General features: G+C 48.2%; 1 protein-coding gene across 3 annotated transcripts in view; it reads left to right on the top strand.

The window, feature by feature from the left end:
- The window catches only part of LOC124721145, a 252,961-nt gene that overhangs the window by 134,318 nt on the left and 96,734 nt on the right, over positions 1-21,909 (top strand). For all 3 annotated transcript variants that reach the window (XM_047245965.1, XM_047245964.1, XM_047245963.1), the window contains exon 6: positions 6,519-6,669. In XM_047245965.1, the coding sequence (XP_047101921.1) occupies positions 6,519-6,669 (151 nt within the window). The remainder of the gene's footprint in view (positions 1-6,518; positions 6,670-21,909) is intronic.

Genomic DNA, 21,909 nt, shown 5'->3' with positions numbered 1-21,909 from the left:
TCGAAAAAGGAAACCCCAAAATAGTAAGAAAAATTCCAGCCAAAACTTGTAGATGAACAACATCCACTAAGAAGCAGTCAGGAAATCAAACAATACAAAAGCATAAACCATGAGATTAGAAAATGCAGGTTAAGATTCCATGGACCACATAAAGGAATGAATCGAGACAGACTTAAAATACAAATAGACTTCCTCTTCCCCCCCCCCCCCCCCCCCCCTCCTCCTCCATTAGGAGCAAGCCAAAACAGACGCAATGAAATGGGTTGATGAGATAAAAACTGATCTGACATTGGCAGGAATTAATACAGATGATGTGCAAAACTGCAAGATCTTCAGGTCCAACATTCACATATAAGTAAAAGAGGAAAAACTGAAGAAGGCGACTGAGACAACGTGGTCTGAAGAGAGAAGGAAGCCCATAGGAGGAGAATGAAAGAATTATGGCCACAAAGGAAGGCAAACTCTCAACTCTAAGTACTTTGCATAGTCCTAATGGGCTTATTTGCTGCTTATGATTATGGTGATGATGATATTATTGGCAAATGTCCCATTGGAGAACAATAAGCAGGAAATTTTCAGTTGTTCTTAAGGTTTTGTTGTTTTCCAAATATTTCTTCGTTTTCTCCCTGAAGGCCTCCTTTCTTTCTCCAGTCTACTTTGATTGGTATGGTTTCGGTTCAGTCTACGGAGTAAACTTCCACTTGTTAAATTTGCTTCTGAATCAATCCCTTTTTGATGTGTTCGTTACATCAATGTTTTACTTTTGCCAAATGCTTCTTATCTTCAGTTACCCAGGTATTCATGCTTTAATAGATGTCACATAGTACAATAGACATTTAATTAGTCTGTATCCAGGTAATCTGTGTAGCTGTCCATAGAACTTCATTTGTCTCTTCATGATGTCCATTTCAATGTTTGATACTCTTTCTGTTGTCTCGACTGTTTGCAGTTCGTATCCATCTCGTGTGTATCATGGACCCAGAAATTTTCTAATCATCTTCCTCTCTACTTTCTTAATCTCTTGTAAATCTAGTTTTCGATTCAATGAGTGTGTTTCACTTGTATATGTTGAGTGTTGGTTTGATTACTGTGTTGTAATTTCTGATTTTAATGCCTTTTGCCAGGCATTTTTTGTTACACAAATTTTGAATAAATGTAGACACTAACTTGATTTTCTGCAACCTGCATTTTGTGCTATTTTTTCAGTCCTGTTTGTTCAATAATTTCACTGAGATACTTAGTGTTTGACTCTGTTGATTTCACCGTAATTTGTTTAAGTTTCAGAATATCTAACTTGGAATAGGTGAATTCAGTTTTCACAAGGAGATTTGCAGGCCAACCTTCTCTGCACTTCTTTGAGGGTCTCAATTTGTTTAGTGCAGTTTCTTCACTGTTGGTTAGAATCGCTAAGTTATCTACAAATGCTAAATATGGAAAGTTCAATTTTCCTTGGCCAATTCCTTATTCAATGGGCTTTCAGAAGTTCTGTTTTCTTATATCTATTTTGCATTCTTCCATTTACTGTGTCCAAAACTGTTGAATATTAGTGGCAGGATCCCGTGTGCTTGTATTTTGTTTCAACTAAGAATGGTTCCAAAATTTCATTTATGAATCTAATTTTTGATTTGATAGAGATTGTCTGTCTATAGAATGGTATGTTTTGTGCAGACTGTTGGTTTCAACCTGATTGCTTTAATTTTTAAAATAGTTTTAAGGTGAAGTTTTAAGGTTAAAGATCTGTTCTGGGCATAATCTATTAGGTCAAAAGCCTGCTTGATAATCTGAAATTGTGTGTTCTAGTTGTTCTTGTGCAAATAAAATTTTGTAAGTGACCGGCAAATATGAAATGCCTCTGTAGTTGTTTACATCTCTCTCTCCCTTTTTGTGAAATGCAATTCTTTGGAATATTTTGTCTGCCAAATTTCTTGGATGATTTGAGTGATTTGTTTTAAGGAATTTGGACCAAGGTTCTTCAGTAGCTCAGCTACAACTTCATCTTATCCTGATGACTTAGTTTTGGGCTTTTTAACGTGACTATAAATTTTGTCTTGTGTTGGCGGTAGTGAAATTTGATTCTTGTGTTCTTGTTGTAATCTGTGGAATCTCGTACTCGTTTGTGAGCAGTTTAAAAGTTGTGAGAAATATTTTGCTAATTCTTGACAATTTCTTTATTTGTTAGCATCAATTTTTCATTTTGTTACCCACAACAGAGATTTAATGGAGTGTATCTTTTGATTTGATTTACAAATGTTTTGTAAAAGTCATTTGTTTTGTGGTTCCTAAAGTCTTGAGTTGTATTCGCTGTTCATCGAGATATTTTCTTTTAGTTGTCGAAGTATTTTACCTGTTTATTTTCTGACTTTAAAAAATTTGTCATGTGGTTTCTGATTTTTCAGAATTGTAGTTTAAGAAGGCTCGTTGTCTCTCTTCTACTGTGTTATCACAGTTGGAATTCCATCATGGGTGTTTGGATTTTTTCTTTAATGTGATCAGTTCTCCTGCTTCCTCTATAATTTTCATTTTGAAATGTCTCCAGTTGTTTGTAGGTTACTTCTCCCATACTTTTCGATTTTGTATTTTTTAAATAAAATTTGGGAATTACTGGTGCTTTGTTTCAGGATTTCCTTTTTGGTGTGAATTTAATTTTGACTCAGGGAAGATAGTGGTTAGAACCTGTTTTTGCCCCTCTGTGGACTTGAACGTCATGTATTTCTTTTTGTAAACCATAGCACATCATCATCTATTTGAAATTCACCCAGCTGAAGGATAGGGGGATTTCTTAGGAATCTTTCGAATTGATGTTGACATGATTCTTAGATTGTTTGGTTGGCACAACTGGATGAACCTGACGCCATTCTTGTTAGTGAATTTATGTGCAGGGTAATTGCCAACTACTTATATTTTATTATTGTTATTATTAGTTTTATTCTTCTTCTTCTTCTTCTTCTTATTATTATTATTATTATTATTATTATTATTATTATTATTATTATTATTATTATTATTTCTATTATTATCATCATCATTATTATAAAACTACATTTATGCAGCAAGTTTGTTCCAAAAATTAATTGGATCATATTAAAATGTTCACAAACATCTCTTATAGCTTCTGAATGATCATCCACATCATCATAGTGTGGAAGTAAAAATAATAGTAGCTTCAGGCTTGCAGTTAGCTTTTTCCCACATTCGACAGCAGTAGGCCTGACAACATTACGCTTCCAATTTAAAACTTTCAGCAGTTTTGACACATTTTTTTTTATCAGAGTTTACAAAGCACTTGTAATTACATAATGATGAAATTTAAGAATTTTTAACTGCGTATTAAAATTGTACATTGTCATGTGGGAATGCTTTCTGAGTCTGATACTATAACACATTTTCAAACTTTTAAGTCAGGGTTTGACCCTTGAGTCTGTAAATTAGTCAACAGCAACTTCTTCTGACATCTATTCTTTGTTGGCCGTGGTAACTTTATCATATTTTTTCTTTCTGTTGTGCCTTTATGCTGACCCACTAAGACATCAAGCAAGTCTTTTTTAGGTAATGAGAAATCAGAACAACACATCTTTTTGTGCTCATTTGCTTTCATCTTTACAACAAGACACCTTCAAAAATAAATACTATGCATGTATGATCCATGATTAATAACTGTAGTCAGAAGCATGATAATTGTGTAGATAATAGATTTTAATGGTGTTGCCAAGCATATTTCGTGCTAATGTAGGTCTATGCTGAACCTCCTTCAGTTCATTTATACAACATGATGAATTTATGAACATAGTTGATTTGCAAACAAGTTCAAAACTTATATCCAGTCAAAGATGTTCATACAATTGGTACTTTCTCGTGTAGACAATTCTGTTCTTCATGTTGCCAGCATTTTTTTTTTTTTTTTTTTTTTTTTCATTCACCTTGTGTAACATTATATTTACTTATTTTATCTGTCCATTTCACTCTTTCCATTTCTCTCAAACTGCACATCCCGGAAGCCTTTAAACATTTCTTTTCTCTCTCTGTTGTGTTATCTATGTTTTAGCAGCATTCTGTGCAAAACTCTTCACTGATTATTCCTTGGTTCTTTATTTAATGGTCTACAGAAAATACTCTTTTATGTAAAACATTAATTTTGCACTAGCTTTGTATTTCTTCATTACATGTCATGCCACTAGTTACGTTTAACAGTACATACCTCAAAGTAACAACTTATTGTACCACTCTAACAAAGCTTCACTTCTAATGTCCTTCATTGCTTGTAAAAACCATCGACTTAATCTTCTGTCTTCATTTCGTATTCCTTATATCTGGCATTAGTTATTTTAATGTATTGTTAACTGCCTTCATTGTTGCTTAGGAATATGATATCATCACAAATCTCACTTTGTCACACTAGTGTTTTGTTGGAAGGAGGTCTTACTGAATTGTCTTAATAACCACAAAATCACTTCATGCAAATGTTGGGATAGTTCCTTTGAAAGGGTATGGCCAATTTCCTTCCTCATCCTTCCCTAATCCAGTGTGTGCTCCGCCTCTAATGACCTCATTGTCAGCGGGATGTTAAACGCTAATCTCCTCGTCCACAGGTACTAAACAGAGTAGGTGAAAGACAACAGTGTTGTCTTACATCTCTCCTTATTTTAATTCCTTCTGCCATCACATCTCTTATTCTTACTTTTACTGCTTGTCTCACATACAAGTTGGTTATTAGTGTCTTTTCTTTCCAGCTGACTCTCACCTCCTTCGGGACATCTAAAAGTTTAGTCTACTTCCCTATGAAAGCAGTTTTACAATTCAAGAAAAACGGCAATCGTAACAGTCCAGTTGTATCTTTTGTATCTTTCACTCATCTGAAATTAAGTGATGTTCATCCAATTCCGTCTCACTTGCAAAATCATCTCATCATTATTCTTTGTCAATTTATTGCCAAGAAAATATGAAACTTTGTCTTATATTTGGTGTTGGCACCATAAGTGTTTCTGGGAAATCATTTGGTCATTTACCTTTCTCATAGCTGTTATTGCACAAATGCAATATTTCAGCCTTTCCTTGGATTGAACATTTCAGTTAAATTGAAATCCAATCTTCATGTGTTGCTTCTACACCTTTCGGTCCATAATAATATCAAATCCTTCTGCTTTCTTCGGGTAATTCATTTCATCCTCCATATCCAAAGCATCTAGATGACCCATTGCCTTATATGTTTCTTCTCTCTACTTCTCCTCATTCGTTCTTTCTTTCTTCCTTGCTTTCGTGTAATTTCATTACTATTCTCAGCTGTTTTTTCCCTCTTCAGTTTGAAGAATAGATTGATGCCATTCTCCACACTTGTCTATCTGCTTACTGCAGTCAAACATCAGTCCCTACTATTTTTATCCACAAACCCTCCCACCAAACACTTCCTGCCATTACCAGATTGATGCTTTCTTGATGCCTCAGGATATGTCCTGTCAGTCAGTCCCTTCATTTACTCAACTCGTGCCATAAATTTCTTTCCTCCCTAGTTAAATTCGTTGGTTATTCAACCTACCCATCTAATTTTAAACATCCTCCAGTGATACCACAGTTCAAAAGCTTCATTCTCTTCTTGTCTGAACTGTTTGTCCATGATTCACATCTGTACAAGACTACAATCAAGACAGGTGCTTTCAGACTAGGCTTTCTGATACAAATTTACGTTAGATGTTCACAAATTTCTCTCTTCCTGAAATAACAATTATGGAAGTTCCTGGATGAGTGATTACATAAAATAAGGGAAAGACAACCACTCACCTATAGCAGACTGGTGCATGGAGCACAGTAACACATAACTGAAAAGAGCATTCACACTAGCTTTCAAGCTCTAGCTTCTTTCTTTTCCAGCAATAGTAGACACATTCACACATAGAAACCACACACACCAAAAGGCGCACTCCAGTGGTCACGTGTGTGTGCGTGGGTGCACGCATGCGCTACTTCCTGAAAGCTAGTGTGAAAGCAGTTTTTTTGTCTGAAGTGTGTTTCTTGCTATTGCCATACCCCATTTTGCATCATCTCATTTTGGCTATAAGTTATTTTGCTGGTCAAATAAACTCATCTACTACTTTTAGTGTCTCATTTACTAACCTAATTCTCCAGAATTGCCTGATGTAGTTTCACTACATTCTGTTAACCTTGTTTTACTGTTGTTCACATTATATCTACTCTGTTTGCTTCTGGTTTCCTCCACCAAATTCTGTAATAAGGTCTTAAAATTCTGTGTTCTGATTCTTACTCTTGTGTTCTTCATTGTTACCATGTTAAATTTAGCTTCAGAGTTAACCAAATCACAGAACTTACCTAGGTTCTTTTTGTACCCCAAATTGTAGTTATTGTTTACAAGTGCATTAACATTTTTGCGTTTTTACAAATTTTGGGCTTCAAATATAAACAAAGGCATTTAATTATTTTTAGTAAGTGAGGGGACAAGAAGTTTTGTGGTGGCAATTTCGGTACTGTATTTTCTGCAGAAATAGTGCTTAAGAATTCCTGTGTTTCAGGGGCTATTGTCTACATTTGGGTACAGGAGATTAAATGACTGCAAACTGTCAGCTCCTGATATTGCATCAATGGTAACACTGCTAAGAAATAAAGCTGCTAAAGCGTTTGATGCTCATTCAGTTCAACATTCTATTGCTCCATACTCTCCAGGTTAGTTCAGTGAGTATTGCTATCTTTTCTTTTTTTTTTTCAGTAATTTGGCTGAGTTGTAGAAAACCAGTGATATCAAAGGCTGTAGTTGATAAAAGGTAATGTCTGAGTTTATGGATAATAAGTGCACTTCATCCTAAGAAGCACCAGATCAAAAAATTCTGTTGCTAATTGACACAGATCATATCTATGAGATAGTGGTGTGGGGGGAGGGGGGGGGGGAGATGAGATGAGATAAGATAAGATAAGATACTCAACCTGTACACATTTTATTGTCATAAATGTCTCTGCTCATTTTCACTGCCTGCTCCACTATCTGTCCTATGCACTGAACTACTACTCCGTCCCCCCCCTCCCCCTCCCGCAACTGTCCCATCTCCGAAAATGATGTTACAAGCTGTAGATTCACTGGCCATGGGAAGTATGAAGGAAGGATGATTTACACAGTGTCTCCAGGTCTCTTTTACATTTATAACTGTCCTTTCGTACCATGCTATATTAAATACATGGAAGATATATCTCGGTCGTTTAGTCTTCAGACTCTGATTGTGGATATTATTGAAATTCATTACGTCTATGGAATAAATAAATAAAAAAGATGAATTGTTTGTCAAGATTGTCCTATAGTTGAGTGTTAGCCATATCCTTTGTAATTTTCAATGCAATAGGGTCCGCAGCTGCGATAAATTTTTTGAAAGATTTCTTGATGCCCTCAGCTGCCATTCTCTTTATTTTATGTACGATTGTACACCATCACCCTTTTCAAATTTTGACTTAACAAGTTGATAGATTTGTTATGATGCTGTTGGCAATATGCAGTCACAAATCATACTTGCGAATAGCCATTGCCTACTGCATAAAATAACTCTTCATACATTTATCATTCTTGATGTGTCAGTGCTTAATGTTTGAGCAACAGTGGGTTTTTATAATGAGCAAGTACACTCTGAAGTTTAGGCACGTGGACAATGCTCAGCATTGTAAATTCCATTGTGCAGTATCTTACTTATGCGTCCTTTAGTTTCTGACACCACAAAATCTGGAATATTCTGAAATGCTTCCCTCCTGCTCTGTATCCAGTTCCATCTTTTGTTTTTAAGCAGAAGCTTGCCCAGAAGAGTTCACAATTCTGTGAAATTTGCAATGTGATTCTCATTAAATGAGTAGAGGCTCAGGAACAAATGTAGTTCTTCCATACAGGAGGACTGATTCATGTTTCCTGTTTCCATTACCTTGTCTGTTATTAGCTATATCCCATCAAGTGTGACTTTAAAGTTGAGGAATTTGATCTTGCTCACACATCACTTGATTTTATCAGGTTGGATCATCACTACATGTCTTCAGAGGGCTGTCAAAAGCTGCTTGAGATGTCCAATGTGATCACTGAACTTTTGACACCCTATGATATCAGTGTAAGCTACACTGAACATAATAAGTCCCAGCATAAGAATATCATTAGTAGTTTTCACAAACACTGAGGTGGAATATTTTAGCCCTAACGGAACCCTCTAAAATACTGGTTGCCCCCGGAAAAAAAAGGTTGCAGGATGTTTCTGACAGAACTCGTGCCACTCCACAGGGCCTTAAGTGCCTCTCGTGTTGGGTTGGATAGTGTCCCACCAGCTTCAGTATTGATTAGCCTTGCATCAAAAGAGCAGGAATCGAAATATTGAATAGAATGATACATCAGAAATGCCACTATGGTAAAGGAACTCAATTGCCAGGAATGTAATGAAGATGACATCCAAGAACGGATGAGTGTTGTTGATGCAGATCCAATGCCCATCATTTAGGATAGCAAAATTATAAATGTAGCCACTGATGAAGCTGATGTTGCCAGTGTGTCCTCAGCTAGTGGTCCAGGAAATGAAGATGAAAATAAGCCAGCTTCTTCTAAAGCATTTATGTGTGTAGAAACTGTGGTTTGAAGCTCAAGATGAAAGTGACTAGTATCCGATCACTGTCCTGAAGAAAAGTGGGTAGGCTTTCTTAGACCGACCCAGATTAAGGATTTTTTAAGTATTTATTCTGTACATACGTACCGCACCTGCAAAATGCATATGTATTACATTTTTTTGTTGACTGGACTGCACTACTTACTTAGATTTGTAATAATAAGAGATTCATTTTATTATAAATATATGTAGTTCTTATTGGTAAATTCATAAGTAATACTATACAGTTCAGTTGTCTGAATAAACCAGTCTTCTGACCATCCACGTCCCCCAGGGGGCTCACGGTTCTTTTGAGAGTATGTGCGTGGTGAGCACGGGGCCCCAAGCTATTGCAGCCTTCCTTCTTTCCAGGGCTGCATTTCCTTGCCCTTCCCCTCCCTCCCCTCCTTTCCTCTCCTTGCTCCTTCCCCTTCCCCATCGCCTGATGCTAGGGTGCATAGCCAGCACGGTAGCCAGCCCGTGTGGTGGGCTCGCTATGTACCCTTTTGGTTGAGCCCCCTGAACACACAGAGATCACACTTCTGATACCTGAGCTGTGACCACCTCATGTAAGCCTAGGAGTGGTTGCTTGTCATCCTGGAGCATCGGAACTCCCAGCAATGGCCGCCGTGCCAGACGGCCCTTGCTGTGGCTGGGTGGTGCCCGTGAGGAGAGTCCCTGATCGGAGTGGGTGGTATCGGGGCAGATGCTATGCAAATGAAACGCATACGGGTCCAGAACTCTGGCCGTTGTTCTGCGGCCATCTCTCTGCGTGGAACTGATTCTTTTAGTGCTGCTTCTCCTGCCCCTTCTGCCTTCCCTTCCATGGCTACCCCCTGGGAGGAGGGTCAGGCACGTCGGCTAGGGCGAAACCTTTCCCCCGCTATCTGGTTTGCACCAGGACTGATGGGGATACTTTCACCAATACCAAACCTTTATTCTTTGTGGAAGACATTGAAGACAAGTTTGGCGAAGTGGACTCCCTGAGCAAGATGCGGTCGGGTTCATTGTTGATCAAAACTGCTTCAGCTGCCCAGTCTGCGGCCCTTCGTGCCTGTAATCATCTTGGCATAATTCCTTTGTCCATTACCCCCCACCAGTCTCTCAATATGGTTCAAGGTGTGATTTTTCGCAGGCACCTCATCCTTCAAACTGATGAGGAACTTCGGGACAATCTTGGACAGCGGGGTGTTCACTTTGCTCAGTGTGTTCAGAAGGGTCCGAAAGACAATTGCATTGATACTGGTGCCTTTATTCTGGCCTTTGAAGGCGATAGCCTCGCTGAGAAAGTAAAGATTATGGTTTATCGAAGTGATGTGAAGCCGTACATCCCACCTCCAATGAGGTGTTTTAAGTGCTTGCATTTTGGACACACGTCTTCCCGCTGTTCGCAGGCCCCTCTGTGGTGATTGTGGACGTCCACTCCATGAGGGAAGTTCCTGTGTTCCCCCTCCTGTGTGTGTTAATTGTCATGGCAATCATTCTCCATGTTCACCAGATTGCCCAGTTTCTAAGAAGGAAAAGAAGATACAGGAGTATAATTCCCTTGATCATTTAACCTGCACTGAGGCTCATAAGAAGTATGCACGTCTTCACCCTGTGTCCATGACATCTACTTACGCTGTAGTTACAACTTCACCCCTTCCTCCCCCTTCCTTACCCCAGTCCCGGACCCCTCTCCTCCCCCCCTCCCCTGTGGTTCCCACACCCTCCCCTCCGGGCGCCACTCCCTCTCCCCAGCCGGAGAAGGGTCCCACTTCTTCGGCGTCTGCCGGTCAAGGTTGTCCCTCCCGGGATACCCCTTCCCGGCACCTTCCAGGCCAAAGGTCTGCTCCCACATGGCAACCGCTTGAACCACGGTCTGTTGGCCCCCAGGTCACCTGATCTCTTTCTCTTCCCGATCTTGCTGCAGCTGGCTCCTTTATGCCACACAGCCCTGCTCAATCTCAAACAGAAAAGAAGAAGAAACATAAGTCCCGGGACAAGGAGCCTCTGGTGTCACCAGAGGTCCCATCCCCGTCTTCACAACCAGATTCTGACCTGTTGTTCATGGATGTCGCCCCCTCCTTGTCGGTGACGGGTGGTGACCCGGCTGCATGACTGGCTTTAGCCTTTTCAACCCCCATTTGAATCATCATTCTGTGGTTATCCAATGGAATTGTAATGTATATTACCGTCCCCTTCTGGAGTTGAAATCCCTTATTTCGTCTTACTCTGCAGCTTGTGTGGTTCCACAGTAATCTCATTTTACTGATGGTCACTCACCTACCCTCTGCGGGCGTCTGGTGGCGTTTGTACGTTGGTCCGTGCAGACGTCGCTAGCACGTGGATTCCTCTTCAAACTACATTGGAAATGGTTGCTGTTAGGGTCCACCTGGACTCTGGGGTCACGGTTTGCAATCTTTATCTCCCTCCTGACAAGACTCTTACACCTGTCACCTTAACTGCCCTTCTTCAGCATCTTCTCATTATCCCTTGTGGGGCAGTGCATTTCCATCTAGACAAGGTCTTCTCATAGACCAGTTTATTGCAGACCACGACTTACGCGTTCTTAATAATGGCTCCGCTACTAATTTCAGTGCCAGTCATGGTAGCTTTTCTGCCATTGATCTTTCTCTTTCTTCTCCCTCCCTTCTCCATTCTGTACACTGGTCACCACACGATGACCTTTGCGATAGTGACCATTTCCTGTTGATTCTCTCGCTCCCCGATGGACAGGTTACCTCGTTGTTTTTTCCAACGCACCGATTGGCCTCTATACACTGCACAAGTCGTGTTTTCTCCCGGTTTGTCGGGTTGTATTGAGGACGTCCTACGTGATATGTCTGACGCGATTGTTCACGCTGCTTGTCTTGCTGTACTGTGCTCATCTGGACCATTTTGCCAGCGGCAAGTCCCATGGTGGAGTATGGCCATAGCCACTGCCATCTGTGATTGCCGTCAAGCTTTGCAATACCTTATGAGGCACCCATCCATTGCCAACCTTATTACCTTTAAATGCCTTCGCACTGAAGCCTGTTATTTAATCAAACAGAGCAAACAGATATGTTGGAAATGCTTTGTTTCTTCCCTCGGTTCTACTGTCCCCATGTCATGGGTATGGGCTACACTTCACTCTGTCCAAGGTTGCCATCGACAGTCCACCCTCCCAGGTCTACACCTTCCAGATGGCCTTTGTACGGACCCGTTGATTCTTGCAGAACATCTTGCGACCCATGTTGCAATGGCATCAACATCAGCCTCCTATCCGGCTGCTTTCCTTCACCAGAAACAGCAGGCCGAAGCTTCCACCTTATGTTTTACCCCTAGTCAGCCAGAATCTTACAACAAACCTTTTACTGAGTGGGAATTTCTTTCCGCACTTTCTTCTTCTCATGATACGGCCCCTGGCCCAAACTCCATTCATAACCAACTGCTTCAACATCTCAGTTCACAACCACCCCAACATCTTCTCCAGGTGTTTAACTGTATTTGGCTCCAGGTTGACTTCACTTCTCAGTGGAGGGATAGCATCATGGTTCCTGTCCTTAAGCCTGGTAAGAACCCCCTATTTGTTGAAAGCTATCAGCCAATTAGTCTGACAAATGTTGTTTGCAAGTTACTTGAACAGATGTTATCCCATCGGCTCAATTGGGTCCTCGAATCTCGGTATCTATTGTCCCCTTAAAAGTGTGGCTTCTGAGAGGGCCGGCCTCCAATCGATCATTTACTTCGCTTGGAATCTGCAGTTCGGCAGGCTTTTTCCCAGCGCTGCCATTTGGTTGCAGTATTTTTCGACCTTCACAAGGCTTATGACATGGCTTGGCGCCATCACATCTTACTTACACTTCAATAGTGGGGTCTTCGGGGCCCACTCCCGATTTTTAACCTCCAGTTCCTGTTCCATCGGTCGTTCAGGGTTCTGGTTGGTACTGTTTTTAATTCTCCACAGACTCTGGAGACTGGCATCCCACGGGGATCTGTATTGAGTGTACTTCTTTTCCTCATTGCTATTGATGGACTTGTTGCCTCCGTCGGTCCTTTGGTCGCCCCTGCTCTGTATGTGGATTATTTCTGCATTTGGGTTAGTTCCTCTTTGATGGCCTCTGCAGAGCGGCAGCTCCAGGGAGCTATACGGCGTGCTTCTGCATGGACCCTCTCACACGGGTTTCATTTCTCTCCTTTAAAATCGCGGGTGGTCCACTTCTGTCGCGGTACTACGATCCACCCCTCTGTCTCGATGTACAACGATTGCCTGTTATCCTACAGTTTCGCTTTGTGGGTCTTCTTTTCGACAACAAGCTCGCATGGCTGCCCCATATCAGACTTCGGAAGGTAGGGTGTTTTCGTAAACTTAATGTTCATCGCTTCCTTGCCCATACCTCTTCGGGTGCAGATCACTCCATCCTTCTCTGCCTTTATCGTGCTATAGTTCTGTCTCACTTGGACTATGGTTGTCAAGTTTATGGTTTGGCTGCTCCTTCCACACTGCACGTGCTGGATCCAGTCCACCATCGTGGTATCCGTTTGTCCACCAGTGCCTTCCCTACTAGCCCTCTAGCCCTGTTGATAGTCTCCTGGTCGAAGCTGGGATCTCCCCCCCCCCTCCTTCTGTTCGGCGGCCCCAGCTTCTGGTGTCTTATGCAATCACTGTCCATTCCTCCCCCACTCATCCTTCCTATTCTTGGGTTTACCGGTTGGGCTCCGCCTTGCGCTTCTTCGCTGTGATTATGCCCCCCCCCCTGCCGAGGTCAGAAAGATTTCATTCCCCCAGTGGTATTCCGTTCCTTTTTCCGCCAAATTTTATGTGCGTGTGAGCTTCAGGGTGCTGTTATTTTTTTTATTTTTTACACCGATGGCTATAAATCTGCTGATCGTGTGGGATATGCCTTCACGTCCTCTGTTGGCACGGAATATCATCTGCTGCCACCTATATGTGGGGTGTTTACTGCAGAATTGATGGCAATTTCCCAGGCCCTTACCTTTATTAAACAGCCCCAACACAACCGCATTTTGTTATGTACAGACTCAATGAGTGGCCTTTAGGCTGTTGACCGGTGTTTTTCGCGCCATCCCTTGGTCTCGGCCATCCATGACCATCTCGCTGATCTTCACAGTGCTGCTTGTTCCGTTGACTTCTTTTGGGTTCCTGGCCATGTGAGTATCCCAGGTAATGAGCTTGCTGATCGTTTGTCTGGGGGAGCAGTCACTTACCCCCCCCCCCCCTCCCCCCCCTTTCTCTGTAACGCCTCCTGCAGCGGATTTATGGCTTCACATCAAATCCCACTTCGCACAATCATGGGCCAACTCTTGGAAGGCTACTTCCCTGTCTAATCAACTTCGTGCGATTAAGGTGACACCAGGCCCGTGACGTTTTTCTTTTCACCTCTCTCGAAAGGACTCGACCACACTGTGTCATCTTCGCATCGGCCATATTTGGCTGACCCATGGTTTTCTTTTGCGTAATGAGCCACGCCCACTTTTTGGTTGTGGAGCCTTCCAGTCAGTAGGCCAAAATTTGGTGGAATGCCCCCTTCTTTTGGCTTTGCGTACTAAGTACAGACTCCCTCGCACTTTACCTTTAATGTTGGCTGACGATTCCTGGATAGTCGAACTGGTTCTCAGTTTCCTCCGGGAAAGTCGTTTTTTTTTTTTTTTTTTTTTTTTTTTTTTTTTTTTTTTTTTTTTTTTTTTTTTTTTTTTTTTTTTAAAAATCTCTCTCTGGTGTTGGGTCAGGGCAGTTAGTGTTGGGGTATCCCCACTGTAAGCTGTGTTTGGAGATTCCCAACTCCCCTCCCTGGCCAAGATCCTCTATTCTTCCCCTTTTACTCTGTTTTTATCACTTTTTGGGGTTGGTTAGTCTCCTGTTCCCATATGCACTTCTACATTCTAGCAGTTGAATGCCTTTAAGTCGCAGGTGGTCTTGCTTCTACTGCTTCAGAGGTGGGATACTTCCTGCCTCTAGCATTGTGTTGGGGTCGCTCTCTTGCTGACTTACCTCATTTTGTTTTTACCATTGATGACATGACTGCACTTTTACATTTTTTAGCCTTTTCCCTTTTACCGTTCTGACTTTTCTGAGATGTCACATTATCTGAATGGACCACATTTGAAACAAGGGCCTGGTGACCTTGCTGTTTGGTCCCTTCAACCCCAATCAACCAACCCAAATTAGTTCGGATAATCAACCCTTCTACTTTACTTTGATTGACTGTTTTTGTTTTTTTTTTTAAGAGAGAGTGGGGGTGGGGGGTGAGAGAAAGGTGGGGTATTTCAAGGCAAATATCACTTGAGAATAATATACAGAGAAACATGAATTAGTCTACCCAGTTCTTTGAATTAGTTTCTGTTGGACATTCTGGAATTCGCACAACACATTATATGTATTACTTGCATATGGATCCAGAAAGCATTAACTTGATTTGGTCAGTTACCCTAAATATTATACCATATGGCCATATGAAATGAATGCAGTTGAAGTATATCATGTGGTCCATAGCCCGCACGTTCACTGGATCTGACGTCCCCGGATTTCTTTCTGTGGGGAAAGTTGAAGGATATTTGCTGCCGTGATCCACCAACTACGCCTGACAGCATGCGTCTGCGCATTGACAATGCATGTGCAAACTTTATGGAAGGCGAACTACTTGCTGTTGAGAGGAATGTCGTTACACGTATTGCCAAATGCATTGAGGTTGATGGACACCATTTTGAGCATTTATTGCATTAATGTGGTATTTACAGCTAATCACACTGTAACAGCATACATTCTCAGAAATGATAAGTTCACAAAGGTACATGTATCACATTGGAACAACAGAAATAAAATGTTCAAATGTACCTATGTTCTGTATTTTAATTTAAAAAACCTACCTGTTACCAACTGTTTGTCTAAATTGTGAGCCATATGTTTGTAACTATTACAGCGCCATCTATCACAAAGCAAAAAAAAAGTTGTCCAACTAAAACATTCATATTTCTTTACTTACTACACGAATATGTAATAAAAATGGGGGTTCCTATTTTAAAAAAACGCAGTTGATATCTGTTTGATCTATGGCAGAGCTATCTAGCGGTCCAACCATAGCGCCATCTGGTTTTGTTCTTTGTAGTTTTGTCGTTTGACGCTTATTTCATGAAATATTTGGCCCGGTCACGATCAATGGACCATCCTGTACATGCAACAGAGGTGAAGCAGTATATTTATAATAAAAAACATTACAGTTATCATCTCATGGGAAAGCAAGATAACAGATATAAATAATGTGCAAGTTTGATGTAGGTGACACTCCCAAGATAAACGTTGATACAGGACTCTCAGTAAGGAATATGCCCTCCCTTTGGAACTAATGCACATTTGCACCTATTAGCGTGGTGGCTACCTAAGTGTTGAGGAGTCCTTGTGTAATGTTATCCAATTCCATTCTCAAGGTGATTTTCAGTCATTGCATGTGTTGGGAAGGCGGCGTTTGTAGAGAAACAAAGTCCAGCGATAGCACCCCAGGCAATACTATACAGGGCTTAGGTCTAGGAAGTATGCAGGCCATTCCTCACCCCCTTCCCCCCTCTCTCTCCCCCGTCCCTCCCCCCTCCCCCCCCTCTCTCCCACGTCCCTCGCCCCTTCCCCCCTCTCTCCCACGTCCCTCGCCACTTCCCCCCTCTCTCCACGTCCCTCGCCACTTCCCCCCTCTCTCCCACGTCCCTCGCCACTTCCCCCCTCTCTCCACGTCCCTCGCCACTTCCCCCCTCTCCTCCCACGTCCCTCGCCACTTCCCCCCTCTCTCCCACGACCCTCGCCACTTCCCCCCCCCTCTCCCACGTCCCTTCCCCCCCTCTCCCCCGTCCCTCGCCCCTTCCCCCTCTACCTCCCCCGTCCCTCGCCCCTACCCCCTCTACCTCCCCGTCCCTCTCCCCTTCCCCCTCTACCTCCCCCGTCCCTCTCCCCTTCCCCCCTCTACCTCCCCCGTCCCTCTCCCCTTCGCCCCTCTATCTCCCCGTCCCTCGCCCCTTCCCCCCTCTATCTCCCCCGTCCCTCGCCCCCTTCCCCCCTCTATCTCCCCCGTCCCTCGCCCCTTCCCCCCTCTATCTCCCCCGTCCCTCGCCCCTTCCCCCCCTCTATCTCCCCCGTCCCTCGCCCCTTCCCCCCTCTATCTCCCCCGTCCCCTCGCCCCTTCCCCCCTCTATCTCCCCCGTCCCTCGCCCCTCGCCCTCGCCCCTCCGCCCCTCCGCCCTCGCCCCTCCCCCCCCCCCCCCCTCTCTCTCTCTCTCTCTCTCTCTCTCCTCTCTCTCTCTCTCTCTCTCTCTCTCTCTCTCTCTCTCTCCCCCCAACTCTCTCTCTCTCTCTTCTCTCCCCCCAACTCTCTCTCTCTCTCTCTCCCCCCAACTCTCTCTCTCTCTCTCTCTCTCTCTCCCCCCAACTCTCTCTCTCTCTCTCTCTCCCCCCCAACTCTCTCTCTCTCTCTCTCTCTCTCTCTCTCTCTCTCTCTCTCATCTCTCTCTCCTCTCTCTCTCTCTCTCTCTCTCTCTCTCTCTCTCTCTCTCTCCCTCCCCCCCCAACTCTCTCTCCCCCCCAACTCTCTCTCTCTCTCTCTCTCTCTCTCCCCCCCCCAATTCTCTCTCTCTCTCTCTCCCCCCCCAATTCTCTCTCTCTCTCCCCCCCCCCAATTCTCTCTCTCTCTCCCCCCCCCCCAATTCTCTCTCTCTCTCTCTCTCTCTCTCTCTCTCTCTCTCTCTCATCTCTCTCTCTCTCTCTCCCCCCCCTCTCTCTCTCTCTCTCTCTCTCCCCCCCCCCAACTCTCCCCTCTTGGAATATAAGTTCCTCAACGACTGACCTACACTGAGGCTAAGAGGAAATCTGAGCACCTACATCCTGTGGCTGTGACCACCTCTTTCACTGCCGCTACAAGAACAGTTGATGCCCCCATCAGTTCCTTGCATTCCTGTCGCGTCTCAGAACCAAAAGACTCCACCTCCCCCTTGATGGTGGGAGGGACTTCCCTCCCTCTTGCTCCCGCACAACCTACTTCTGGAGCAAAACACCCGCCCGCCCCTCTCCCCCATCCATTGGTGATATCAGTCCCCACTTCTGAGCCAGAGAAGCGTAAGTCTTCTTCGACTCCTCTCGCTAGGAACAGGTCCCTTGGCTCACTCCCTTAACCGGGTTTCTGCTAGTGGGAAACATGACACCCGCTGGTGGCTGAAGAGCCCAAAAGCAGCTGGTCGTAGGGCTTCATGCTCATCCTCAGTCCCGGAGACTGAATCAGTGAAGTCGTCCCAACCAGGGAAACCCAGGGAGCAGCAAGAGAAATCCAAAAAGAAGGTATCCAAGACCAACGGCTTGCGGTGGCACTCACACCACCGCTACCTACAAGCTCTACGTCTACGGATAAGGTGGAGATTTTGGTGTCTGCTGTGGACGTGGATCTCGTTGGACCACCAAGCAATGATATAGACTGCTCGGTCAATAGGTTGGTAGCAGCAGGTGACCCTGAGGTGTAAACTGCATCATTGAATCTTCCACGCTTTCCCAGTGTCGCAGCGATGTCATTCTCCACTGGAATTGTGGCTGTTTTTTTCCACCACGTGGCTGTGCTATGGCAACTGTAAAGCTTTGTACCTGCTTTCTGCATTGCCGTCCAGGCAGCCTGTTTCTCGGCAATGCTGATCCCTGCCCTCCACGGCTATAAGTGATACTACAGGTTTCGTAGCGACTATAATCGAGTGTCAGGTGGAGTTTGCATTTATGCCCTAAACTCAGTCTGTAGTGAAACAGTGCTCCTTCAAACCGCTTTTCAAACTGAGGCTCTCAGAATAAGGACAACACAGGAAATAACTGTCTGCAATGTATATCTTCCTCCAGTTGGTGCAGTACCCCTGAATGTATTAACTGCACTGATTGATCAACTCCCTAAACCTTTCCTACTTTTGGGAGATTTTAAAACCCAACACAACCCCTTGTGGGGTGGCACTGTGCTTACTGGCCGAGGCAGAGATGTCGAAACTTTACTGTCTCACTTCGACCTCTGCCTCTTAATACTGGGGTCGCCACACATTTCAGTATGGCTCATGGTAGTTACTCGGCCATTTATTTATCATTTGCAGCCCAGGGACTTCTCCCATCTATGCAGTGGAGAGCACATGACGGACCTGTGTGATAGTGACCACTTCCCCATCTTCCTGTCACTGTCCCAGCGTCAGGTCCACGGACTCTTGCCCAAATGGGCTTCAAACAAGGCGGACTGGAACACTTACCACTGCTGTCGCCATTGAATCTCCCCCACACTGCTGAAGCGGAAATGCTGGCAGCGCACCAATGCCCTCTGTTGCCTAGCAACCACCAAACGGGGTGCAGATCGCTCTACGCTGCTGCAGCTCTACAGAGCCCCCTGTTCAATCCTGCCTTGACTATGGGAGTCTGGTTTATGTTTCGGTGGCACCATCAGTGTTGCATTTACTCAACCTAGTGCACCACTGATAGGAGCTTTTAAGGACGAGTCCGGAGACCAGCATCCTGGTGGAGGCCGGAGTCCCTCCATTACAAGTCAGGCGTGAACAACTGCTGGCCAGATACACTGCACACGTTGATTATTATCCTGCGCATCTGAATCACCATCTCCTTTCGTGCTCTTGAACACATCAGTTTATGCCTTGGGGAGTCATTCCTTCTGTGTACTGACTACAGCCTACAAGCTATCGTCCAGTGCTATCCTCATCATCCTTCAGTAGCGATCAGCCAAGAGTCCATCTATGCCCTGGAATGGTCCATTCGTTCGGTGGTGTTTGTCTGGACCCCCAGATCATATCAGAATCCCAGGCAACGAACTAGCCGACAGGCTAGCCTAACAGGCTACACGGAAACTGCTTATGGAGATCGGCTTTTCTGCAACTGACCTGAATTCAGTACTCCCCCCCCTGCGGCCCCCTCTCCCCCCCTGCGCCCCCCTCTCCCCCCCTGCGCCCACCTCTCCCCCCCCGGCGCCCCCCTCTCCCACCTCTCCCCCCCTGCGCCCCCCTCTCCCACCTCTCCCCCCCCTGCGCCCCCCTCTCCCACCTCTCCCCCCCTGCGCCCCCCTCTCCCACCTCTCCCCCCCTGCGCCCCCATTTCCCGCCTCTCCCCCCCTGCGCCCCCCTCTCCCACCTCTCCCCCCCCTGCGCCCCCATTTCCCCCCTCTCCCCCCCCTGCGCCCCCATTTCCCCCCTCTCCCCCCCCTGCGCCCCCATTTCCCCCCTCTCCCCCCTGCGCCCCCCTTTCCCCCCTCTCCCCCCTGCGCCCCCCTTTCCCCCCCTCTCCCCCCTGCGCCCCCCTTTCCCCCCTCTCCCCCCTGCGCCCCCTTTCCCCCCTCTCCCCCCTGCGCCCCCCTTTCCCCCCCTCTCCCCCCTGCGCCCCCCTCTCCCCCCTGCGGCCCCCTCTCCCCCCCTGCGGCCCCCTCTCCCCCCCCTGCGGCCCTCTCTCCCCCTGCGGCCCCCCTCTCCCCCCCTGCGGCCCCTCTCCCCCCCCCTGCGGCCCCTCTCCCCCCCCCGCGGCCCCTCTCCCCCCCCTGCGGCCCCTCTCCCCCCCTGCGGCCCCTCTCCCCCCCCTGCGGCCCCCTCTCCCCCCCTGCGGCCCCTCTCCCCCCCCTGCGGCCCCTCTCCCCCCCTGCGGCCCCCTCTCCCCCCCCCCTGCGGCCCCTCTCCCCCCCCCCCTGCGGCCCCCTCTCCCCCCCCTGCGGCCCCTCTCCCCCCCCTGCGGCCCCTCTCCCCCTCCCCTGCGGCCCCCTCTCCCCCCCCTGCGGCCCCCTCTCCCCCCCCTGCGGCCCCCTCTCCCCCCCTGCGGCCCCCTCTCCCTCCCCTGCGGCCCCCTCTCCCTCCCCTGCGGCCCCCTCCCCCCCTGCGGCCTCTCTCCCCCCTGCGGCCGCCACCCCCCCCCCTGCGGCCCCCTCCCCCCTGCGGCGCCACCCCCCCCTGCGGCCCCCCTCCCCCCCCCCCCTGCGGCCCCCTCCCCCCCCCTGCGGCCCCCTCCCCCCCCTGCGGCCCCCTCCCCCCCTGCGGCCCCCCTCCCCCCCCTGCGGCCCCCTCCCCCCCCCTGCGGCCCCCTCTCCCCCCCTGCGGCCCCCTCTCCCCCCCTGCGGCCCCCTCTCCCCCCCTGCGGCCCCCTCTCCCCCCCTGCGGCCCCCTCTCCCCCCCTGCGGCCCCCCTCTCCCCCCCTGCGGCCCCCTCTCCCCCCTGCGGCCCCCTCTCCCCCCCTGCGGCCCCCTCTCCCCCCCCTGCGGCCCCCTCTCCCCCCCTGCGGCCCCCTCTCCCCCCCTGCGGCCCCCTCTCCCCCCCCTGCGGCCCCCTCTCCCCCCCCCTGCGGCCCCCTCTCCCCCCCCCCCTGCGGCCCCCTCTCCCCCCCCCTGCGGCCCCCTCTCCCCCCCCCCCCCTGCGGCCCCCTCTCCCCCCCCCCCTGCGGCCCCCTCTCCCCCCCCCCTGCGGCCCCCTCTCCCCCCCCCCCTGCGGCCCCCTCTCCCCCCCCCTGCGGCCCCCTCTCCCCCCCCCCTGCGGCCCCCTCTCCCCCCCCCCCCCTGCGGCCCCCCCTCCCCCCCCCCCCTGCGGCCCCCTCTCCCCCCCCCCCCCCCTGCGGCCCCTCCTCTCCCCCCCCCCTGCGGCCCCCTCTCCCCCCCCCTGCGGCCCCCTCTCCCCCCCTGCGGCCCCCCTCTCCCCCCCCCCCTGCGGCCCCCTCTTCCCCCCCCCCCCCTGCGGCCCCCCTCTCCCCCCCCCCCCTGCGGCCCCCTCTCCCCCCCCCTGCGGCCCCCTCTCCCCCCCCCTGCGGCCCCCTCTCCCCCCCCCCTGCGGCCCCCTCTCCCCCCCCCTGCGGCCCCCTCCCCCCCCTGCCTCCCCCTCTCCCCCCCCCCTGCGGCCCCCTCTCCCCCCCTGCGGCCCCCTCTCCCCCCCCCTGCGGCCCCCTCTCCCCCCCTGCGGCCCCCTCTCCCCCCCTGCGGCCCCCTCTCCCCCCCTGCGGCCCCTCTCCCCCCCTGCGGGCCCCCCCTACGCCCCGCGCCCCCCCTCCCCCCTCCCTACGGCCCGCTCACCCCCCCCCTCTACGCCCCGCGCTCACCCCCCCCCCCTTACGCGCCGCGCTCACCCCCCCCTCTGCGCCGCGCCCCCTCTCTGCGCCCTCGCTCCCCCCCAGCGACTCTACCCCACCGTCTCCCGCCCCCATCACCCTTCACCCAACCCCTCATCCCCCGTCTGTCTCACCCTTCACCCCCATCCATCCATCCATCCCTCCCCCCCTCTCACTCCCCCCCTCTCACTCCCCCCCTCTCACTCCCCCCCTCTCACTCCCCCCTCTCACTCCCCCCCTCTCACT

The sequence above is a fragment of the Schistocerca piceifrons genome, chromosome X (assembly GCF_021461385.2).
Source record: "Schistocerca piceifrons isolate TAMUIC-IGC-003096 chromosome X, iqSchPice1.1, whole genome shotgun sequence".
NCBI classification, from domain to species: Eukaryota; Metazoa; Arthropoda; class Insecta; order Orthoptera; family Acrididae; genus Schistocerca; species Schistocerca piceifrons.
This window is presented reverse-complemented; position numbering and strand designations above follow the sequence as displayed.